At 36.1% G+C, this 20,804-nt stretch overlaps 3 protein-coding genes across 6 annotated transcripts; 1 reads left to right on the top strand and 2 right to left on the bottom strand.

Annotated features, from left to right (window-relative positions):
- The first annotated feature begins 4,037 nt into the window (after positions 1 to 4,037).
- On the top strand, positions 4,038 to 8,167 carry LOC121258263 (transcription factor bHLH143-like). 3 transcript variants are annotated; one of them, XM_041159720.1, is made up of 5 exons: positions 4,038 to 4,334; positions 5,206 to 5,498; positions 5,583 to 5,791; positions 5,922 to 6,083; positions 6,168 to 8,167. In XM_041159720.1, exon 5 carries the CDS (start codon positions 6,185 to 6,187, stop codon positions 7,232 to 7,234), a length of 1,050 nt encoding a protein of 349 aa, XP_041015654.1. In that variant the 5' UTR covers positions 4,038 to 4,334; positions 5,206 to 5,498; positions 5,583 to 5,791; positions 5,922 to 6,083; positions 6,168 to 6,184; the 3' UTR covers positions 7,235 to 8,167. The 3 variants fall into 3 exon arrangements, with proteins under 3 accessions (XP_041015654.1, XP_041015653.1, XP_041015652.1); XM_041159719.1 differs by having other exon boundaries at positions 5,206 to 5,791; XM_041159718.1 differs by having other exon boundaries at positions 4,039 to 4,308; positions 5,206 to 5,791.
- Positions 8,168 to 11,010: 2,843 nt separating this feature from the next.
- LOC121258262 (root phototropism protein 3-like) lies at positions 11,011 to 14,814 on the bottom strand. 2 transcript variants are annotated; one of them, XM_041159716.1, is made up of 4 exons: positions 14,256 to 14,780; positions 13,927 to 13,996; positions 12,486 to 13,778; positions 11,011 to 11,773 (listed from the first exon to the last, which is right to left on the bottom strand). In XM_041159716.1, the coding sequence occupies exons 1-4, from the start codon at positions 14,366 to 14,368 to the stop codon at positions 11,228 to 11,230; spliced, it is 2,022 nt and encodes a 673-aa protein (XP_041015650.1). In that variant the 5' UTR covers positions 14,369 to 14,780; the 3' UTR covers positions 11,011 to 11,227. The 2 variants fall into 2 exon arrangements, with proteins under 2 accessions (XP_041015650.1, XP_041015651.1); XM_041159717.1 differs by having other exon boundaries at positions 11,616 to 11,789; positions 14,256 to 14,814.
- Positions 14,815 to 18,034: 3,220 nt separating this feature from the next.
- On the bottom strand, positions 18,035 to 20,114 carry LOC121257549 (2-oxoglutarate-dependent dioxygenase 19-like). The gene is made up of 4 exons (XM_041158584.1): positions 19,798 to 20,114; positions 19,456 to 19,697; positions 18,563 to 18,890; positions 18,035 to 18,380 (listed from the first exon to the last, which is right to left on the bottom strand). Exons 1-4 carry the CDS (start codon positions 20,032 to 20,034, stop codon positions 18,132 to 18,134), a joined length of 1,056 nt encoding a protein of 351 aa, XP_041014518.1. The 5' UTR covers positions 20,035 to 20,114; the 3' UTR covers positions 18,035 to 18,131.
- Positions 20,115 to 20,804: the final 690 nt, after the last annotated feature.

Below are 20,804 nucleotides of genomic sequence, written 5' to 3'. Positions count from 1 at the left end.
TGGTGTTGCTCTTAAACCCCACTACTACGTCGTCTTTTTATTAGTTTTCAGGTAAAGAAATTAGTATGAAACAACGTTGCGGACATAGGAATTTTCAAATAATACACATTTTTTTTCCCGAGAAAAGCTTCAAAACAGGTCGGTGCCTTTTCCTTCTTTACACTGGTCAATAGAATTTCAACACATATAGAACTTACGTGTGTTATGATGTGTGTGAGTTGAGTCAATTTTCCCTTTCTATCTTCGTCACTTCGTCCCATCTCCTCCCCCCTTTTCCCTTTGTCTATTCACTTCTCTCCTCTCCTCTCCTCTCATCTCCTCTTTCTCGTCTTTCTCCCTTTCTATTTTTCCTTTCTTCCTTCGTCCCATCTCCGTCAAGAGATTCGGTGGAGAGTGATTTGGAACGAACCCATCTCCCTCCCTCAACTCAATCTGCAACCCACTCGATTTTAGCAAGTACCAGTAAGTTTTTTATTTGTTTATTCTACATATTAAGTTGGGTTGTGGCTGTTATTTTGAGTTGGGTTGTGGTTCTTTTGCTCTGGGTTGCGCTGGGTTGGTTTCTTTTTTTTTTTTTTGTTGTCAAGTGGGTGTCATGATTTTGGATTCCAACAGTTCTGTAAAAAGCTTGTGAGGCTTTTTGGCATAAGAGAATTGGTGGTTCTACTCTCCCGGAAAGAGAATACTTGCATTGTGAATGATGGTTCATCCTCAAGGCGCTTCAAAACACACATGTAGTCTTCTTGCTGTTACCTATGGAAAAAATTTTGGAAGATGAACTCAAGAAGGATGTTGTAGAGGATGAATTTTGGAGGTGCAATATTGGATTTTTTGTTGTAAATTTTCTGTTATTAATTTCAGAAAATTGTGAATGATAGATTTTTCAGAAAAATGTATATTTTTTATTGTAAATTTCCTGTTATTAATTTTTTATCGCTGTTGTAAATTTTTGGAGGTGCAATATTGCATTGTGAATGATAGGGGGAGCAGGCCGACGGGGGTGAGAGGGGAGAGAGAGAGAGAGAGTGAGAGAGATCGGGTTGGGAGCTTGGGACGTATCGGTTAAAAAAAAAAAAAAAAATTCCCTGCATGCGAGGGTATTGTTTAGTTTGATATGTGTCAGCTCTTCATTTACAGGTGTAAAACAGAATATTCCACCCATCCAGCTGGGAGCGCCGCCCTTTTTTTCCTTTCTTTGATTTAGCACAATAACAAAAACCCTAGCCACTATTTTAAGTTGACATAAAGATCATTGGCATGCATTAGATTAGCTAAATACTTTTTTATATTTAAATTTAATAAATATCATTTATATTTATTCTACATTGAATTAGTTAAATTGTTTTCATCGAAACTATAAATTACAATAAATCTATTAGTTTTTTCAAATATAAAAAGAGCTATAACAAGTTTAAAAGTATTTTTTGAGATTATTATATTATAGATATGAGATTTTTATTTATATGAGATTTTACCATCTATATACATATGTGATTATTATATTATAAATTGTTAGATTGTAAAAATAAAAATGAATATGATTTGTTGGAGGTTATTGAAGATTATGAAAATAAAATAAAAAAATATAAATAATAAAAAATAATAATATTTTATTATTATAGAGAGTGTGATGACTAATCAAATATATATTTTAAATTTTGAATGATTAGCTAAAGGTGAAAAAGTTATATATTAATCAAAATTTTAAGAATAAGATGATCAATCCAATATTAGAGCATTGGCAATGAACTAGCCAAATGCCAATGCAAGTCCAAACTTTAGCTAGATGTGAGAAAAAGCCTCCACATTAGACTAGCTAATGGTCCAAAGTTTAAGACTTGATGAATAGTAAATCTTAAGTCCTCTCCAAACATGGCTAGCTACTATTCAAAATGGAAAATAATATTTAATTATTTCATCACTTCCCTCTCTCTTTGAATGGTAAAACATGTGTGACATGCACATTATTTTTACTAATTGATAGAGTAGACATATTATTTCTACAAAGCATGAAGATCTAAGAAATATATAAATTGTATTTGTAAAAAATAAATAAAAAAATATAAAATATAATATTATATTATTATTTTAACTTCATAATGGCTAGTCTAATATGGATTCACTTAGTCAAAAATTGATATTATAACTAAAAGTTAAGATTCTAATCAAATTTTAGATTGGGCACTATTGCCATAGTGCCCTTAATGCTCTTAACACTCGTACTCTGAAATCACTTCCAATTATAATATGCACTTACGACTAAAGAAATGTATACAAAGGCAGTTATGATCTAACTGCATTTATTTATTTATTTATTTTATTTACGTAAGACTAAGGGGGAATCTCCAAATTCTTTTTTAGGTTACCTTAAAAACCAAAAACCAAAAAGAGGCTTAACGAGGAGAGATCCCATAATAGGACAAATAGACTATAGTGGTATTTAATGCTTGTACCCTCCACTCAAAGCAAATAGAAATGTTTTTATTTTTATAACGAAATTTATGTGAATTTATTTTTTTATATATTTTTATAATTAAAACATTTATTTAAGGAAGTGGATAGACTAGACCACATTTTTCCTTTACTTTTCAGCTCTTAATGCACGAGAGCAATATATTAGATCCATGATTAAGGTAAGTGGACCATATCATGGCTCTTGGTTGTTTGCATAACTCTGTTTCTTTTGTCTTAAGGTGGTTCTATTGCGTAATTCAAACACACTGCCTTTTAATGATACTAAGGTGCTGACAATGCGACCCATCAAATAAAAACCAAAAAACTTGATAATTGCTTATGACCAAATTAGGTCACTAATGAGTGGGTTATATTATTAATTAGTTAACATCCCTCACATGGCATTTTGCCACTAAACTCGATCGTTCAACAACCTTAAAAATATTAACATATATATATATATATCCCTTTTCGGAGTTACAACTACACTATAATAATATTTTCAATTCTACTTGAAAGATATATTCAATGGATATTAAAATTAGATTTATTTTATAATAAAAATAATTTTATAATTCAATTTACGTCAGTTTATAAATTTATTTTATTTAATTTTTTTTTATAATTAAAGTATTTCCTTTTTATTTATGCACGCGATGAGGAAGATTCTATGCACCGGAAAACAGAGAGAAGAGTGTCTAGTGTCGGTCCATCGCTTGGAAAGGTGGCGGCCATGGCCAGGCAATCTGGGTCCCCTCGCACCTTAAAGACTTCCATTTCAACGCAATGAAATATTCATTAGGGCCGCTACCCGCATGGTGCGGGGCGGGGGGTGCCCTTCCCCGCACCCCGCCCCGCACCATGCGGGGTTGGGGATTTCCCCACCGCCCCCCGCCCCCGGGAGGCGGGGGCGGGGTCCCCCGCCCCGGTGCCGGGGGCGGGGGAAAAACCCCCACCCGCCCCGCCCCCCGCCATTATGTTAAAAAAAATTTTTTTGGTCTAAAAATATTTTTTTAGACCAAAATTATAATATATTTTAAATAATAAATTAAAATTTATAAATATAAAAAAATATAAACTCATTAGAGTTAGATTTTGGATTGATTTGGCCTCCTAGGCCAATCTTTATATAGGAGGCCAAGACAATACAATAGTCATCCTTAAGCAATGTGGGACTTAGTAGTAAGTCCCACATTGCTTAAGGATGACTATTGTATTGCCTTGGCCTCCTATATAAAGATTGGCCTAGGAGGCCAAAACAATCCAATGACTTGAATATAATTTTAAGTCTTTTATAAATTGTGTATATCTATATACAATATATTTATTTAATATATATAAATAAAATTTTTTTTTTAATGTGGAGCGGGGGCGGGGGCGGGGCGGGGCCCCGCTGGGGTCATCCCGCCCCCCGCCCCCGCTATACCCTCTCTATGCGGGGCGGGGGACCCCGCCCCCGCATGGGCGGAGCGGGTTAGCCCGCCCGCCCATGCGGGGGCGGGGCGGAAGCCGGGCGGGGCAGCGGGGCGGGGCCCCGCTGCCCACCCCTAATATTCATTCATAAACGGTAATTGAAGTAACTAAAAACCAGAGATCAGGTTCATCTAACCTAGACATTCTACTGTATCGGAACCTTAATTCCAGATTTAAAATTGGGCAAAAAATATGATTTCGTTTCTCTTAATATGGTCCTGCTGCCAACCCCTATCAAACGCACTTTCTTTTGGACTCTTTCCTTGCACCCACTTTCTCACTGTTGCCTTTTGGCCCTCTTCACCTCCTCTCTCTCTTTCTCTCCCTCTCTCCTTGAAGAGCCTTGTGAAAGACTTCGTTTGGTTCAGATCAGAGAAGAAGGTCTTTGATTTCTATCTAATCTCCCTGTGAGTTCTTGAATTCCGTTGCCTTTTTTTTTTTTTTTTTTCTCTGTTCTTAGTTACAGGTTTTGTATCCCCTGACTCGTAGCTGAGAAAAAACAAAAGATTGGAAAAAGAAACAGAATTGAAAGTCTGATTCTAACCATAAAAATAAAGACTCTAAGCGTATTTAAGTGGTTTCGTATGGGAATCAGAAACCCGATTTAATTGTGCCTGATTCTTCTGCACGCCTTTTTCCTCTACTTTTGCATTTTTCAGTTTTAGTTGGGGCAAACTCAAGCCAGGCTTGAACATGATTTTTGAAGATTCTTCTTCATTTTTTTTTTTTTTTTTTGGATTTCCTTAGATTCCCAGAGACCAAACGGAGAGTTAATGATTGTGTGATTTTCTTACAAGTTCTGATATTTTTCCTATCACAATCATTTCTTTCAAGTTCTGAGATTTTTCCTATTTTTTCCCTATTTTCAATATTCCTTTACCTGTTTGTGGAAAACCGAGTCACTCATAGCATCCTTAGATAATAAATTTCGACTTTTCATGCTTTTCTGTCAGCGTTTTCCATGATCGTTTTCTTTTTACCATCAGATAATCCAATGTCTTTTCGATTTCTAATATTTCGATTAGAAATTTCCTCGATCTCGTCCTAGAAATCAGTTTCTGGATCCATTTTTATAGAAATCTGCCAAAGGCTTGTTCTAATGAAGCAAATGGTTTTGTATTTTGCTCGGTTAAATTTATGCATAAATCTTCTAATATTATCTTTGCAACTAAAATAAGCGTTAGTTATCTTGTTTAAATTCTTCAATTAGAACTCTTAAACTCTGATTAATATTCCCATCATTTGATATAGATATGTACCTATGCTACATTTTGTCAGGAATTTTGGATTCAATACGTTGCACCAGATTAAGCAGTCGTGGATAGTTCTATACTGCAGAGGAGGGGATCAGTATGCCGTGGTTGAGTTTGTCTGTTGATGTGTTTCGCAAAGTTGTGTGCTTGAACTTATATTGCAGGGTTATTCTGTAAATCATTGCTTCCTTAACGGGACCCTGGTCTTGCTTCTCTTGGACTACTATTCTTTGCTCAAAAGTCCATGGGATCCAATCACTTTTTTGTCATTTCTTATGACATGCGAAGGATTAGCTGAAAACATAGAGACAGAACATAGTTAGAACTCCAACTCTCATTTTTATTCCCCCTCGTGTTTGATCTCATCTTGTTTCTCAATCTAAGTGTGTTTTTTCCTTCAAGGTCTAGTTTTGCCCATTTTCTGCTCCCTGTTAGGTGTTTGTTTTGTGCTTCTATAGTAGTCAGATAGTGAAGGGTTGAACGAAGTTATGGTGTGCCAAGCAGCAAGCCAAACTAGATTCCGGGCTTTAAAACATGAGAGTGGGATTGCAGGGAAACCTACAATTATAGTTAGAGTTATTGCTTGCTTTCAACCTTTGCAGGATTGCCAAGTGAGTACAAGAAACATTTGCATTTTTTGTCCCATTTCAATTTTTCTTCCCCTAACAGTTTCCATGATCAATCAGTCAGCTTTTCTTATTAAGAAGGCAGGAATAATATTGTGTTCTTGTTGTTTTCCAGGCTGAGTACTTCCGTCACTTGCTTAAACCTGTCACGTAGATTGATGGTTTTTTCCTCATCAAATTGAGCTGGAAATCATTGATTTTCTTTTTCTATTTTTTGTTCCTAAAAGAAGTTGCAAATTTTTGAATATTCCAGATTGAAGTGCCAATCCATCTCCTGGTAGGTTTTATTGATCTCTTGTCATTACTGCTAAAACGATCTTGTTTCATTTTTAAAGTTATCTTTTATTTTTCTCATTTCTAGGTTATTGTGTTACGTGGATGGTGATGGCCAGCGAATCTCGGCTTTCTCTAGAGAATTCTGCTTGGAAACCATCTAAACTGAGTTTCATGAACACGGATCTCAGGCCGAGGCAACAAGAATGTTTGCCTGCATGCACAAATCCTGGCAATCACATATCCCCAGCACCTATGGCACAGCCCAATTTTGCAGTTCCTGGTATACCAGACTTGAAGACTGAACAAACAAATGGAGCTCATGGTTCTCTTGAATGTTTACCGCTTCAATTCCAGGGCTTGCTACCCATTCCTGACCCATATCTTAAAACAAAGAAATCCATGCTGTCAAATTCTGGGTCATCTGCAAAGAGATTCCTTATTTTTGATCAGTGTGGGAATCAAACAAGGCTAATTTATAACTCAGTTTGCTTCCCTTCCCCGAATCCAAATACTGCTGCAAAACCAATTTGTTGTTATTATGGGGAAGAGCAGGCAGCTAGAGTGAGTCAAATTGATCCAAGCAAGTACATTTTACATGAAGCATCTGGTGAAAATATTACAACTTTTGAAGAAAGTGAGATGCATGAAGACACGGAAGAAATCAATGCGTTGCTATACTCTGACAATGATGAATATGGTGACGGTGACGGTGACGATGATGAAACAGCAAGCACAGGCCATTCTCCGATGGCTATAAAGGGGGGATACGAGAAATATGATCATGTTGACTACCTAGCAGATGAAGTTGCTGGCCCTGACAGCCCAAATAAAAGGCAAAAATTGCTCGATGGTGGGTACAAAAAATCATCACCGATGGCCACTACTAGTTCCGTAAAACTGGACAGATCTGTTGAGTATGGCAGTGATGCAGAGTCAGGCTATGCCTTTGGCCAGAACCAAGGTGAGAAAGCTGGTTCTATTTTGGGCAAAATGTGTTTTAGAAGGGATAAGATCTATGAGACTTTGAGAATTCTTGAGCGCATAATTCCTGGTGCAGAGGGTAAGGACCCATTGTTTGTTATTGATGAAGCTATAGATTACCTGAAGATTTTAAAGCTCAACGCCAAATCTCTAGGGGTGAACAACCAATAGGTTGCACCTTCCTTGGCATGTTTGCTGAAGGGTTGAAAAAAAGGGTGAAAAGGTAGTAGTAAGCCTTGATTTATTGGCTTGAACGATTAAGAGTTTGAAATAACTGCAGTGACTTTTGTTTTGTTGGGCTGAAGAGCCGTATATAATGGGCCAATAAAGGAAAGATGTAATGGTGTGGAAATGCACTTTGGCTGCTGGAAGTGTTGAAAAAATGGGTTGTTTTTGTTGACCAGAAATAATTATCTTTTAGCTTTTGTGGGATTAAAGACTAAAGGAAGTCGCAAAGATTTGAACGCATGGGAGATGCTAGTGGTGGGCTGTGCTGTGCTGTGAAATGAGGACCCCTTTATCCGGATTGTTGAGAACCCCCGAGTATGCGCATGCGTGTTTGGTAATTAAGGTCCCACTTTCAATCCCGCTTTTCTTGTTGATTTTATGCTTTTCTCCTCTCCCTACAAGTTTGCATAAAATTCTAAAAGTATGAAGAAAGTTGCTGCTGTGGATGAGTGCTTGGAGTGGGGGCATAGTCTTTCACCAAAGGCATGTTGTAAAAGGTTATAGCTTGTTTTTCATAGGGTAAAAGTCATTCTGCTGTCCTGTAATTTGTGGGCTCTGATTACTTTAGACAAGTTTTGTATCTTTGTGAAGATTTCCTTGAGTGGGTTTGGATTGCTCTGTGGTGATGCTATTATGAGTTTGTCAGTTTTCATGTTTGAGTGTGAAAATAATTGGAGTGTGGATGTTGCAGTGGTGGTGGTGGGGGTGGTGGTGGGGGTGGGTATGGGGCTACATGCTTTGGATGGGTGGAGCGGTGTTTACTTTGCTTGGTGTTTTGTTGTTCTTTTTGTGCTATGTAGTATGTACGTGTCCTTGTGTGTGGTGCCATTTTGTAAACTTGAAAAGATATCCATTGCGAATACGTGGTGTTCTCCATGTTCCATGCTGATTGCAGTAGTACTGAACTTAAAACATGTAATCAGGGACTTCAATTTCTCACATTTAGCACTCGAGTGGATAACTGAGTATTCGTAACTTGAAAATTTCTTTTTGAGTTCATTTTAATTGTATGCTGTCATATGTAAAGAAAACATAAAGAAATGTTTTGGTTCCGAATTTGTATTCCGAATGGCTTTTTTTTTTTTTTTTTTAATCAAATAGTTTTTAATGATATTGTGAATTATTTATTTTTTTAAAAAATGTTTATAATGATTAAAAAAATATACTATTCACACACTTCATCGGCCACTTTTATCGGTGGCCGTAGTGCCACTCGAAGACATATAATGGCTCCAATTTCAATGCTATCAACGAAGACGTCCTTTCTTTCCCGAAGAGCCTGATAAAAAAAACTGGCCCCTACAAGTTGGAAAGAAAAAGGGTTAAAAAAAAAAACCGCATAAGCACGACGTACTAATGGACACCCGTGTTTGCAGTCGCTCTTTTCATATGCAACCCCATCATAAGTTTTCAGCACTTTTTTTCGCCTTTCAGAAATAATCTTTGCAATCTCAAGGCTCGTTTCCATTCAACATTTATCTCAATTTATTTATTTTATCTTTATTATTTTTTAAAATTTCTATATAAAATATAATAAATAATTCAACTTTTATTTTACTATTTACAAATCATCTCAAATCATCTTTAAATCTAAACCACTCAATCTGTAACTCTAGCGCAATCATTTAAAAAAAATAGTTAAATTTAAAATTCATATGAAATTTTTTTTCTTTTAATAGTAGACCCTACTTTTTTTCAAACGGATAACTCATAACTGTATTACCATTTTGGATAATGATAGACTTACTACTTCGGACTTCCAACCATCTATTTACTACTCATTTTATTTTTTTTAATTTTTTTTACTTAATGGTTAAAGAAGTGACTATTAGTGAAGTTGTATATTTTTTTAATTTTTTATTAATGATTAAGGATGTTTAAAAAAATAGTTAAAAGAAAATAATAAAAAAATACAAATTTCAAATACACTATAGAGTAGTAAAATGGTGGTAGGAAAGTAATAAACCTATCATTATCTGTAAAAAAATAGTTAAAATAAAATAATAAAAAAATAAAAATTTCAAATACACTATAGAATAGTAAAAGGGTGGTAGCCTAGTAAGAGAGTAGTAAGCTTATCATTATCCTACCATTTTGTTTATGTGTTTCTTTGCAGTGTTTTTTTTCTTTTTCTTTTCTAGTCGTGATTGTATTGAGGTTTAAAGATGTTTAGTCTTTTTGATGCCTGGGTTGGGGTTTTCTATTTAAATATATTTGAAACTCTTAGGTGTTGGGTTTGTAACTATGGTTTTTCTCCGCTACAAGTGAGGGTAATCAATAAACTAGAAGTGCCGTCCTCTTCTGCAAAAAAAAAAAAAAAAAAAAAATCCTTCTCAGGCAAGACTTTTTAATGATCTTGATTGTTTGTTTTAATGTTGTTCAGGTTGCTTATAATGCTCAGAGTTCAGTCACCGTTTCAAGACCATGGTTACAGCGGAAACCAACATAAAAGCCAACCTGCAACAAAGTTTTAGATTTATTTCCAGGTCTTCGTAGCTGTGAGATAACGTTATCATTCGGAAGAAGAGGGTGAAAAGAAACAAAACCACTTAAGTCGGGTATTATATATAAAAACTTCATAAGTCACATCTCTCCAAACTTCTTAAGATTTCGGCAAATTTGTAGTGCCATGGATAGAGAAGTGAATGCACTTCATGCATGTTGAAAATACCTCAATGACTGGAAGTTGGTGCCAGTAAATGAAACATGAGGCGCAGATGCTGGAACCCAAAGGAATTTGGCTAATGCAGAGCATATTAGTAATTGGGAGAATGATGGGTTTTTCAAATGGTGCAAGTGGAGTGTATTGGGCTTGCCCCTAGTGCAGACTACTGTTCATCATTTTAGAAGCATGGACAATATCCCATTAAGTAAAAGCCTAGAGTTCATCATGGGCTAGTGCTTACTGAAATTGGGTTGGGGACTTGTTAGTCTGCTGACAAAATCGTCTACATATTACATCAGCAATGCTTTTTCCCGAGTAAGATAACGAAAGTGAAGTATCTTATCATGTTTTTTCCTTTCTATATTTGACGAGATTACATTATTGAGTCTTTTACACTGTGCATCAAAAAGTAACATAAAAAAGCTCATTAAGTAAGAATTACAAAGAATAATCTGCTTTCCATCAGAAACTCGAGTTGTCGACTGTTCAATAATTTGGAAGCAGAGAATACATACAGCAGCCAAAGTGCATGTGTCCATGCAAGGACTTGTCTTCTCGTATTATTGAAATCTTGATGGAGTACTTTGTGAAAGGTATGGGTGCCATGACTCATGAGGGGCGCTGGTTATGAGCCTTTCCTCTTTTTAAGTGCATTTGTAGCAATCTTTTGTAAAAATTACTTGATAGGGCCATGGTGGGTCTAACTATCCCAAAAGGCATTTGCATCTGGTCATTTCCTGTCGATAAAGTGTTATGAAGTGTAGTAAGCGAACTTTTGAAAACTTCAGCTCGTGTCTGTGCTTTGTAATATTGATGGTGGGACTCATGCCCACAATCTCAGTGGACGATGACATCCCTTTTTGCAGCACATTGACATGCTTTCGTGTGTTCTGCTCATTGTTGGGAGGGGACAGTGGCAGTAATTTCCATCTCTCTCTCTCTCTCTCTCTCTCTCTCTCTCTCTCTATATATATATATATATATATATTGTATTCTTACTTCAATCTATCATATCATGGTTGTGAAAGTACATGCAACAATGACACAAATGTAGTTTATATCAACAATGTTAAAAGACTGCAAAAAACTCGGCAAAATACTGGTTTTGATCAACTTATAGTAATTAAAAGCTAGGGGTATTCAGAAATAGCTGCTATGTAATGAAGGATCCATTGACTCCCACAAATAAAAGAAACAGAAGGAAAGAAATTTTGGAACACGATCAAAATGAAGGACGTATCTATTTTTGGCAACTGGAACTCTCTAATCTATCAGGATATTGAATTTCTCCACCTTCTAGGTGTCTTTCTAGGCTGTTCTGCAGGGTTGAGCTGAGGCCCACTATTCTGGTTTTCTAAGCCAGTCATCTTCGTAAATTTGCTTAGTTTCTTCCACCCACTGCTCCATGCTGACGTCTGTTTCTGCTTCACCAATTTATCGAACTGTCTCTGCAGATTCTCCATGTCATTTTGAAGCCCATTGTACTTGGTTTTCACGCTGTCGAGCTCAAACTTGAGAGTGTTAATGTCTTTCTTGGCGGCTGTCCATCCTTCTTGGAATGATTGTGGAGTCCCTTCAAGTAGTGATTTCCGGTTTGAAAGCAATGGCTGGTAGTAACATTCACCAGCTTCTTTCAGGGAACTGTTGGCTATTGTATTGCTTATCTTTAGCTGCTCAGAGAAGAGGACTTGCACCACGACTCTTAATGGAAGCCTTTCATTTTGGGCAGCATGCATGCATGCATCAATCGAGAGCTTCTGGCAATCCATCAAACGGCAAAGTCGCTTCCTTTCATGCTCAGAAAGCATTGGATGGGCCTGTTACGTTGTTAGACTACCAGAATTATAATAGCAAGTACTATTATTAGTTTTTATGTTCATTTCACTAAATTTGGTATCCTATACATACATGTTCATGGATCTCATAATATGCATGTCACAAGTAAAAGCATGGCATTACTGGCATCTTGATGATGCATACATACAAAACATATTCTTGCTATAACACTTCTGCATGTTAAAGACTTCATGGACACATAAATTTGGTATGCTATACATACATGTTCATGGATCTCATAATATGCATGTCACAAGCAAAAGCATGGCATTACTGGCATCTTGATGATGCATACATACAAAACATATTTCTTGCTATAACACTAATCCATGTTAAAGACTTCAACTATGATTGTGAATCTGATCTGGTAGGCAGATTTGAATGCATGCTCGCGCTTACATGCATATAACAATGCGAATGAATTTTGGAGTTCATCTGTTCCCACTTTGCAAAGAAGCGGGAAAGTTTGTGCTTTAGTCATACCTATAACACTAATCAAGCATGCACATCTGTCATACAGTTCAAAGCAAAAGGAACTTCATTTGTGCACAAAATTCACAGATGAGGAACCTTCTCTATTGTGGGATATTTTCTTTTTGTTTTTTGGGTGGCTCACCAACCGACCCAGCAGTTCCTTTTTTCTTTTTTTCCTTTTTTTAGCTTACAAGAGTAACTTTAGAAATAAGGAATTACCTTGAGGTATGAATCAATTGCTCTGTAAAGTCCGTCATCACAGGTCCTTGCAGATTCAGGCAAAGCTTCTGCCAGCACCTGGAACTTTGTGAGGGAGAGGTCTCTATCTCTGGACACCTCTGTAAGATAACTGTCAACAAGCCTTGCCACTCTCATCTTGGCGTTTGGATTAGCAACCCTGTGACTACCTTCATACATGTGTTTGTCAGAAAAGGATTGTCTGCTCGGACTTGAACTTTCCATCTGTTCTTGAACTAGAAAATGCTCCAGAAGTCTCTGAACAAGATCCACATCGTACATTGTCTCACTTTTACCGTAAGAAGGGATAAGAAGATCTGCCAATGTAGCCTGTTCAAACTGCATTCCCACTCGTTTCTCCAATTCAGTTACCAAAGCAGGAGCCACTTTCAACATGTTTGCCATTCTCAACAGCCGAAGCAGGAAGCTGCATGAGACACTATCCTTCTGTGGGGGAATTATACTGATGAGGCTTTCGATGATCATCCGCTGATCTTTGGCCTGAACAGTAGAAAGCTCATCTTTAGTTCCTGCCACAATCATATGGAGCCCGCCCCTCCAACTACTGCTGATACTACCTGTATTAATGTTTCTGCCATTGCTAATTCCTTCGTCTCCTGCCCCTGCTGCATCACTTATCAGGCCTGGAAGCCATTTCGCTGCATAGTGCATTATTGCAGCTCCAATCAGTTCAAATTTCATTCCTTTAACCTTAATTGCTGTGACGACCCTGACAAAGTGATCAATCCTAAGGAGAGAAACATCTTCAAACCACCAATCAGGAGGAACCTGCTGATTTCTACTGGGACTGGAGTCCATGTCATTCCATTTTGGGCTGGAATCTTTTGGGGGCTTTCCAGTATATGCCCATCTTATTCCTTTTGGATTGGCACAAGCCTTCCAAGCAATAGACTCGCTGCACCTTCGCACAATTTGAAGGTTCTCTGCCCATGGTGAGAGCTTCTCGCAGCTTTTCAACACTGCTATTGAGTCTCTCCATGAAGATAAAACAACATAGCTTAGAAATGCTTCGGTTTTGAATATAAGATTGCCTTCTTCCAAGTCCTCTGTCATTTCAAGGTACTCTGCAGCACATCTCAGGCCAGAGATGTTGGCTGCTGTTAGATCAACAGCAATTCCATAGCAGAATTTTGCTGCTAACTCAAAAGCATCAGATCCACCAGGTAGTTCATCCAGCACAATCTTATTCAATTCCGGGTTTCTTGATTCATATAGGATCCTGTTCACCTTTCCACTCCGAGAAAGCAAGGGATACTTATCCAACAAAAGAAAGAGAGAATCAAAAGAGAGACACGAATTAAATACATGCGTTATCACTAATAAGCTTCATTTTCAAAGCTACAAGAAGTATAATTTTAAACATCTGGGTCGGAAGGAAAATAAAAATTAAAAAATTAGCTACCTTGTGCAAGTGGAAATAAACATCCCCAACTTGAACTTGAAGATCACTAGGAATATCAGTATCGACATACCTACATAAATGAAAAAACCCACTGCATGCTTCAGAATGGAGGAAAATTCATAGCATACTAGAAAAACTGTAGCAAGATTATTGTGGATGAATGAACTATATACCAAGATTATTGGTTAATTTACCTGATGCTCACAATCTCTAGACCTTCTAATTGTTCCAAAAACATTTATTTACTAGCATTAAGAAACTAAACCTCTATCTTTAACTTTGGTTCTCATCTCTGTAATTAAATAGACTCGGTCTTCATTCATACATACCAAGACTTGCCCCTTAGCTCAAATCCGTCAGTCTTGACCCCATGCTTGCTTGAGGTAAGAACGCTATTCCCATAGTCTCGGCCATCAGCTGACTCGCTCTCTGATTCCCACATGATGGAAACACAAATTATCAAGAAAACTGAGCAGGATTTTATCAGGAAAGAGCCTCCAAAACAGAAGGAGAACTAAAAACTGATCACAAGAACAAGGACGGAACAACCAGAAAGACACAAGACTGATGGAAAAAAAAAAAAAAAAATGGAAAAATCCCACGCGGTAAGCTTGGAATTGTCCAGAATTTTCGCTTCCTAGCAGAATTTCATGGCCCCTTTACAAAGTAATGGGAGTAGTAGGCACTGTTTTTGCTCTTTAGCTTTGGATTTCAGATTTCTGTGTATAAAGAATGGGATATTCAGTACTGTTCTAGGACCATGATCCTAGTGGATCTGGATGCTCTACAGTGGAAATACCTCTCCTTAATCAACTCTTATTGATTTATGAGTTTGTATTTAATACTGAAGCCTATGTAGCCCCAATGATTTGTTATCATAATTACTTGCTTTGGTATGCGCGCATTAATCGTCCATGTTTACCTCTTCATAGAAAACAAAAAACTATGAGCAACTAACAAAAAATAAAACCGAGTGAGTGAATTACTTCCATGATCAGGGTCACTTTTTAGTTCGGATTGACAAAAAAAAAAAAAAAAAAAAAAAAAAAAGGCACCTCAGTCCAGCCAGTAGTTGACCACATAAAGACCAATAAATATTCAGTCTGTCAGCAATAACTAGATTGTGCTTTCATTGAGAGATGATTCTCTGTTAATAATGCAGATGTGTCTTGAGTCAATAGAGTTTTGGTATTTGGGTCTCCATCGTATTAGGAGAGTTTGTCTCCCTGCTAACTCAAGCAACTTGGAGAGAGATCTATTTCAAGCCTTTTCCCCCTTCGTCTTTTTAATTACATATAAAGCGAAATACATTTTTTGTTGGGGCCTGACTCTGACTGGGAGATCCATTTTTCTTTTCTTTTTTTGAAAAAAATGGTAAATCTTGAACTTTTTGCTATATTAAGGCAGTTTTTTTAGAGCACTGATAGAAATGAACCAAATGGTGAGCATATCCTTAATCCTGATCCAGACTTTCACCATCGGCGGCCCTTTCATAAAGCTGGCTGTTGCTGTCCTTTTTCCTCATTGAATTGCACCACAGAAGTAGGTCCTTTTTACTCCGCCCGAGTAGCACCAGTGACGTGAAATTGGCATTTTCATATTTTTTTTATTATTTTAAAATATTTTTAAAAAATATATATATAAATATTAATATACTAATAATCACTTTCTTAATTATTAAGTAAAGAAAAAAGAATAATGTTACACATAGTCGTGGAGTGCGCAAGCACCGTACAGTCGTTTTAAAAAAGAGTAAGATCCACTATTAAAAAATTAATTTTCTTTTCATATGAGTCTCATATTTATTTATTTTTTTTAAAGTGATTGTATGGCGTTTGCACACTCATGACTGCAACTATCATTTCTCTTTCTATTATATTGGAGATGGTGCTCGGCGTACCACTAGTTATAAATTTATTTTTTTAAAATATTTTTTTAACATTCTTAATCCTTAAAAAAAAAAAAAAGAAAAGTATATATAATTTCACTAAGGGTAAGATTCCTATCATTTTTCTTTTACTAATAATCATTTCTTTAACCATTAAGTAAACAATTAAAAAATTAAAATGTATGAATTGTTAAGTTTGAGAGATTCCACATTTCCACTAACATTTTCCTTATATTGCTCGATCCCATACGTACCCTTCTAGGTGTTTATTAGCCCACCATCCTCTAATTTCATGTTTCTGTCATAATACACAGACACTGACACACATATATATTTTAGTGTATATTATTATTATTATTATGATAGCAAACCTTAACAGTACTGAAGGTGCTCTCTGGGACTATTGAATGAAAGGAACGGACAAAGAGAAATAACACAAAATTCTGCGACCTAACAGTGATAGGGATAAGGAAGATGGGACCCCTAATAGCTTTAGTGGCTGAGAGTATGGTTACCACGCCTTCATTCTGTGGCAGCTGCCTATGGTGTGGTTTTTAAAGGACAGTATCGATATACAAACACAACAAACGAGTTTTCCATATTGTATGATTGATGCAGAATACTCAATGATTAACCATCAATCATAGGTAGAAGCGTTTTGGAGAATTATATATATTTTATTAAAGAAAAAAATATGAGCCCCCTTAAAGAAACTCAAACTGACTTATCCAAAAAAAAAAAAAAAAAAAACTCACTATATTATTTTGTGATTTTCTAATGCCAAAACTCTACACCACCATTATACCTATTTGTCTTCTGCAGTTTTGTTTCTGCATGTTGAGGTTTCCTTTTCGCCTTAGGCTTTGCATCGTCAATTCATGATTGTAATTTTCATCAGAACTTCTTTACTTTCTCTACATGGAAAGTAAAGATAGTAACAGTCATCTTATTTCATCTAAAATCATCTTATTTTAACTTTCTTCTCTATATGAAAAGGGAAGGTAGCAACATTTAAAACATGCAAGTTTCACAACAAAAGAGAAAGAAGAGTGTTGTGTTCATGCAAGCATGTTACATGCCCAAATAATAATCTGAATGAGTTAGATGGGAGCAGGACTTAGTTGGAAGGGAAAGAAGGGTATTTTTTTTGGACCTAATTCGAGGGTGAAGGACAGTACTGAAGGGAACAGCTGTGGGGTTGTACGTAGTTCTACATGAATAGACACAAGTACTATTTTTATTTATTTATAATTTGATTCGCTGTGTGATGGATAGATGTGGACTATACATAATGCGTAATGGTGATATTCTGTAAGAGTTACAAGGTTGTTGAAAATGAAATCGGAGATTTTAATTGCTTCAAACGTTCATTCTTCTCTTTCTTCTTTTTCATTTTTTCTTTTGAAAAGAAAAATATGAATAGTCAAACTATAAAATAATACCTAAACATCATAGAGTAATATTATATACAGTCGTGGAATACACAAATATCATGCAGTCGCTTTAAAAAAAAGTATGACCCATTATTAAAAAATTAAATTTTTTTCATGTAGATCTCGTATTTATTCACTTTTTCAAAATAATTACAAAACGCTTATGCATTCACGAATGCAACTATCATTTCTCAATATCAAATGTATATTTTGTCCTTTTTTTTTTGAAAATTTTCATTTTTCAGCTATAGTTTTATCTTTTAAATAGAAAATGGATCCATTGTAAATTTTGTTATAATTTAAAAAGGTGATTATCAAAACTGATAACTTTTTTTTTGTAGTTTTTAAGTGCTTGATCCGATAAGATCCAATAACTAACTACACAAGCATTATTCGAAAGCACTTGAAAGCATAAATAGTTGAGTATCGTTCATTATGAACAGCTAGTGTCTTGATTAACTAACGTGAAATTACCATTTGTTTCAAAAGTTTAAACTGATAGAAAGAGGTAGATTTTATTATTTATTTTATATCTTAACACTTCTCCTCACTTGTAAGCCAGACTCCCTCTTAATGGGTAGGCCTAACATATGGAATATTTAATTAAATGAGATATAGTATAGAGTCAGGGTTTGAACTCAGGATCTTTACTCTAATTCTGTGTGAAATCATCATTTGTCCCAAAACTTAAACCGGTAGGAAGATATAGATTTTATTATTATTATTATTATTATTATTTTAATATTTTATTCAATTTTCATCTCATTTCATTTTCTATTTTTTTTTCTCAATCGGATTACATGTTTGGCATCTGAGCTCGGCAGTAGATTTTATTATTTATTTTATATCTTAACAACTAACTACAATACGACAGCATTCATTAATTAATTGAAAGCTCGAACACGATCCAAGCAGGATTTCCCATCAAGTTGGTTGCTTTGTTGAAGTTCCATGTAGTCTTTGTATTTCATCCCAATGTATGCTGCTGCCTGCTCCTTGCTTTCCAACTCAGGTGCTGGCTTGATCATCGTCTCCAATGAAGGCCCGTTCCCAATGCCGAGTGATATCCTCGTAGCATTGCTGTTCACCACTGCTCGATGCACGTTACTCTTGTACTTCCCATTACTCAAAATCTAATACAAAAATAAAACATCATTGTGTAGAAATTAGAATATACGGCAGTATATATATATTCGATTAAGAAAAAATGGTATTTTTCACCTTAAATTTTATTATCTTTTCCATTTAAGTGATTATGAAGTATCAGTACTTGCTGATTATGAATGGTGAAATTAAGAATAAAGAAGCTTTAAACCTCGAGCTGATCGGCAATATTGACTAGAAAGGAGTTGGGAATGGCATTGACATTGACCCAATTCCCATTGTGCTGTGTTTGGAGGCCATCAATTCCATTCTGCATGAGAAGAGTCAAGAGGCCGTGGTCCGAATGTGGTGGCAAACCCATCGCAAGTTCTGGCTGTGGACAGGGAGGGTAAAGGTTTGCAACGAAGAGTTGTAAACCCGATTCCAGATTCGTGGCCTTTTCGATGTAGCAGGGTTCCAATCCCAAGCTCATTGATATTGCTTTGAGTAATTCCCTTGCCACTTCCCGGATTCTTTTGCAGTAATCCAATGAAACCTCCCTGCAACAACAGCAACAAATTAACTAATATTAGAATTCATTTTACAGAAATTAATATTAATTATTCTTTATCTAATTTTATCATTCAGGATTAATATGTCAACTAATATATAGGAACATCATTGTATCGCATCGGCCGATACTAATGATACCTAGTACCTACTACGTAGGAAATACGTACTCACTCAACATGATCATGGCAATTATGATTAGACAACTACTGGCCATTCTGAACATGAGTACGTAATCTATTATTGCATGCTCAGCAGTACTTGGACGTGTAGACAACTGTTTCTAAACAGACAAATCATCAAAGAAGACAAAACGATTTCATTATCTTTACATCACATATTATATTATGCATGATTTTTTTTTTATTAAATTAATTGTGGTGTATAGATGATACGTATAAAGTACTTTATTTGTTTAGGTCAAGGTGATCACAGAAACTTTATGATCCACCTTTGAAGATCTAGACAGATCACTAGCATTGTATTATCAGTTATAATGAAGAATTAAGCACATTCAGTAACTAATTGCTAAACCAATATATATAAATTAAATACCTGAATCCAGCAGGTTTGTAGGGGAACTGAAACTCATGATCAGGATTTAAAAGGATTTTGAGTACATCCCTCCAGAAGAAAACATTATCCAATGATGTATTGAAGCTGGTTCCGCACCTGATCGGGTCCAAGAAGTTTTTTCCCTCGAATTCTCTCTTTTCCTCCTCTGTCAGATCGAAGAAACCTCTAATACCCTCTATCACTGCCTCCATTTGCCTCTCCGGTACGCCATGGTTGATCAGCTGAGACAAGTTTTCAAACTTATGAGCACGCATGCGCCAACTACACATGTATCTACACTGGTAAAGAAAAGAAATAGTTAAAAATTGATTGATATTTTACCAGGAAGAAGCCCCAGTCCTTGCAGGCCTTGCCAAGCTCTTGGATGGCTTGAGACTGTTGATGAGGAGTGCCTGAGGTGAGTAAAGAGAAATCAATGACGGGGATTGGGTCTTCCGGGTCTTCTGAAATTGCTTGATCTTTGGGATTTGTGGTGTACGTGTAAAGGGAAGGAATAGAGGTGAGGCCAGGTGATTCGGCTAGTTTCTTGCATGTCGTCATGGGAAACTGATAGAACATGTTTGAGAGGATGATTGGAAAATTGAGTAGGAAATGGTTAGACGCGATTGAGATCAGATGTGGAAAAATGAGTGCTGCATGTATGCTGTTATAAAGTAAAAAGAAAGACCTGTCTTCGGAGGACTTGGGTCCATTATAAGATGATGAAAGGTTGATTAGAAAATAAATGATAAATAGATTTTTCCTTTAATTAAATTAGTCGGCCACTAATTGAATGCATTTTGTTTGATGGTATGGATGTTGGACAAAACACGAAAAGAAAGAGAAACACATGCTAATAAAAACAACCACATGCTAATAAAATACACACTTATTTCTTAATTAGCTATAATTTTCTCAATAAAAATCCAATTGATAAGCAAAATTTGGATCCCTTTCAAATTCTGATCGAAAGTAACCTTTCAGATTCAGCAATAAAGTCGAGTTTAAATTTTCAACACTCTCCCTTAAACTTGACATGATCTTTCCAACACGGATCATCATCCTCAACTTCTAAAATGTATGATCATATTTGAGAGGCTTTGTAAAAATATGATCAAGTGACTTATTCACATGATACTCTGTCTTTACGTGCATGTTCTCAACGCACTGATAGAAATGGACCAAATGGTGAGCATATCCTTAATCCTCCAGTCCCTCACCATCGGTGGCCCTTCCATAAAGCTGGTTGTTGCTGTCCTTTTTTCTCATTGAATTGCACCCCACAAGTAGGACCTTTTTACTGTGTCGAGATGTGTGCATCAGTGCATGTAATACAAGAGCACTTCAAT

The sequence above is a fragment of the Juglans microcarpa x Juglans regia genome, chromosome 3S (genome assembly GCF_004785595.1).
Source record: "Juglans microcarpa x Juglans regia isolate MS1-56 chromosome 3S, Jm3101_v1.0, whole genome shotgun sequence".
Taxonomy (NCBI): Eukaryota; Viridiplantae; Streptophyta; class Magnoliopsida; order Fagales; family Juglandaceae; genus Juglans; species Juglans microcarpa x Juglans regia.
The sequence above is the reverse complement of the archived record's forward strand: the minus strand, read 5'-3'. Positions and strand labels throughout refer to the sequence as shown.